The 2,087-nt window shown below is 37.3% G+C and overlaps 1 protein-coding gene across 1 annotated transcript; it reads right to left on the bottom strand.

Annotated features, from left to right (window-relative positions):
• Nucleotides 1-622: 622 nt before the first annotated feature.
• On the bottom strand, nucleotides 623-1,656 carry LOC125207750 (uncharacterized protein At1g76070-like). The gene has a single exon (XM_048107226.2). It carries the CDS (start codon nucleotides 1,459-1,461, stop codon nucleotides 808-810), a length of 654 nt encoding a protein of 217 aa, XP_047963183.2. The 5' UTR covers nucleotides 1,462-1,656; the 3' UTR covers nucleotides 623-807.
• Between the last annotated feature and the right edge of the window lie 431 nt (nucleotides 1,657-2,087).

Genomic DNA, 2,087 nt, shown 5'->3' with positions numbered 1-2,087 from the left:
GAGTTAGGCCAGAGCCAAGCCCAACGCTTAGATCCAAAGATCAATCTCCAAAATCCAAATTCAAAGCACATCCGCAATAAACACACAAAGCATGACATCCGGTGATACGAGTAAACTCGTATCAGAGATAATTCAGCGAGGAATCGCCGGATAAAAGAGGTCCATTCGCGGAATGAATTCCGTTGAGCAACCGATGAACAAAGACAAATAAAGTAAATTGCAGAAAAATAAAAGACGATAAAAAATATAATTATATTTCTTCAATGATTAATTCAAAAGATAACAAAGACTCATATTTATAATACTCACTAATAGCGTAATTTAGTGATAAGAAATAGAAAAGATATGCTAAATCAATAATATATGAAATAATAGAAATATAAGAATATTCTGTAGATATACTCGTATCACCCAGAAAGAGGGTAGGTCGGGCGGTGGCTGTGCTCATGTAGGCTTCCTCATATTTTGTTGGTCCTTGATTAATGCATGTTCATTTTTAATATGATATTATCTCATAACTCTATTTTTAAGTGATAAATTTTAATTTATTATTTTTAACTCACAGAAAATCATTTCAGAGAAAATATAAATAATAAAATTAAGTTAATAAATAAATTAAAACTTCAAACGCTACTAACTCTATAGGTTATTAACCATTTATGAAATAAATCATCACATATACGACCAATCTTTACAATTTCCGTTTACACCTTCATACATGTTCTTGATACTGCCACCAAAAAATAACAAATGCAACTTAATTTCTGTGGTAAATCAAAACAAATTATTTTACATCACATTCTATTCTCAACAAACATTCAGCTTAAGAGGCTTAAGCTGAGCCACAGTCCTCCTCTTCCACAAATTAATCTCCTTCCTCGGCTCCAACACCAAGCCGGCCCCACTCCCCAACATCGGAAAAACGACGTCGTCATCACCGTCGCTGTAGCTCCCCCAATCCCCACCGCCGCTCTCCTCGGTCGCCCAATCATGGCACGCAAACGTGTCGCGGCTGCTGGCGAATCTCATCAAGTGGCTCAGCCGCGGCGCCCTATCCGGAAGCGGCGGCTTCCCGCGATTAATTGAATCGTCGCCTTTTCTTCTACCGTTGAAAATCTTGTTGATTACCCACGGATTCTTCTTCAGAGTCGCGGGCTGTTGGGATGGTATAACGGGCCCGTATTCGGGCTGAAGCCTGCAGATCTTTTTCTTGTGCTTGATCTGTCCCATGCACGAGATTTTGGGTGAAGTCGGCTCTTGCGTTTCAAAGCTTTTCGACTCTTCCCGGGCCTCGGCTGGGATCATGGAAATCATCGGGCCGGAGAAGGCCCGGTATAGTTGGGATTTGAGGTTATTCGAATTTCCACTAACCCGAGGGTTTTGGAATGAAACTGAAGCTGTAGCTGCTCTTGGTATAAGCCTCAATATCTTGCTCTTTGATTTAGATGATGCCTTTTCCATTGAGATTTTAAATATTTCTCTCTATATCTCTCTTTTTGTCTCCTTCAAATCACACTTGTTTGTGTTATATGAGGGTGAAGAAGATTGAACAAGGAAGAGGATCAATATGGTGTTGCAAAATTGACCAAAATTATAGTATGAGAGAATAAGAGTGAGCAAAACAAGAGTCACCTAGCATTAAAGAGAACAGCTTTGATAGGGTAGTTGTTCAAAGGTCCAAATTTTCGTGCTAAATTAAGAATCAGACCCTACTTGAATTGTTTATACATTGATGTAGTCATATAATAATAAATGCAGAAACACCTATGCCGAAGAGAAAAATGAGAAAATTGTGGCTTGTTAATCAATTGATATTTAAATACAGTTTGCACATGGTATTAAATACACGTTCAAGTGACGTAGATTTATTCGATTAGAGTGATTAGGGGGATTAGTGCCAATAGAGTATAGTTGTAACATGTACTATATACTTTAATTCGGTGGTTTTCAATTTTCACATGCTTGTATTTAAACGCAATGTGGAATTCTATAATTTTGTTACTCCTACAAAATTATTGTACGCGTTCTCTTACAAATTTCAATCTACTTATAATATTATTTCTTTATTCAAACTCTAATATGGAATT

Source organism: Salvia hispanica, chromosome 6 (assembly GCF_029641045.1).
Source record: "Salvia hispanica isolate PSC_SH4W2 chromosome 6, Shi_PSC_v1, whole genome shotgun sequence".
Classification (NCBI taxonomy): domain Eukaryota; kingdom Viridiplantae; phylum Streptophyta; class Magnoliopsida; order Lamiales; family Lamiaceae; genus Salvia; species Salvia hispanica.
Note: the sequence above shows the minus strand (reverse complement) of the source record. Positions and strands in the feature narration are given on the sequence as shown.

What these genes read in the sequence shown, in the direction of transcription:
- LOC125207750 (XM_048107226.2), bottom strand. Translation starts at nt 1,461, where the DNA reads ATGGAAAAGGCATCATCTAAATCAAAGAGCAAGATATTGAGGCTTATA.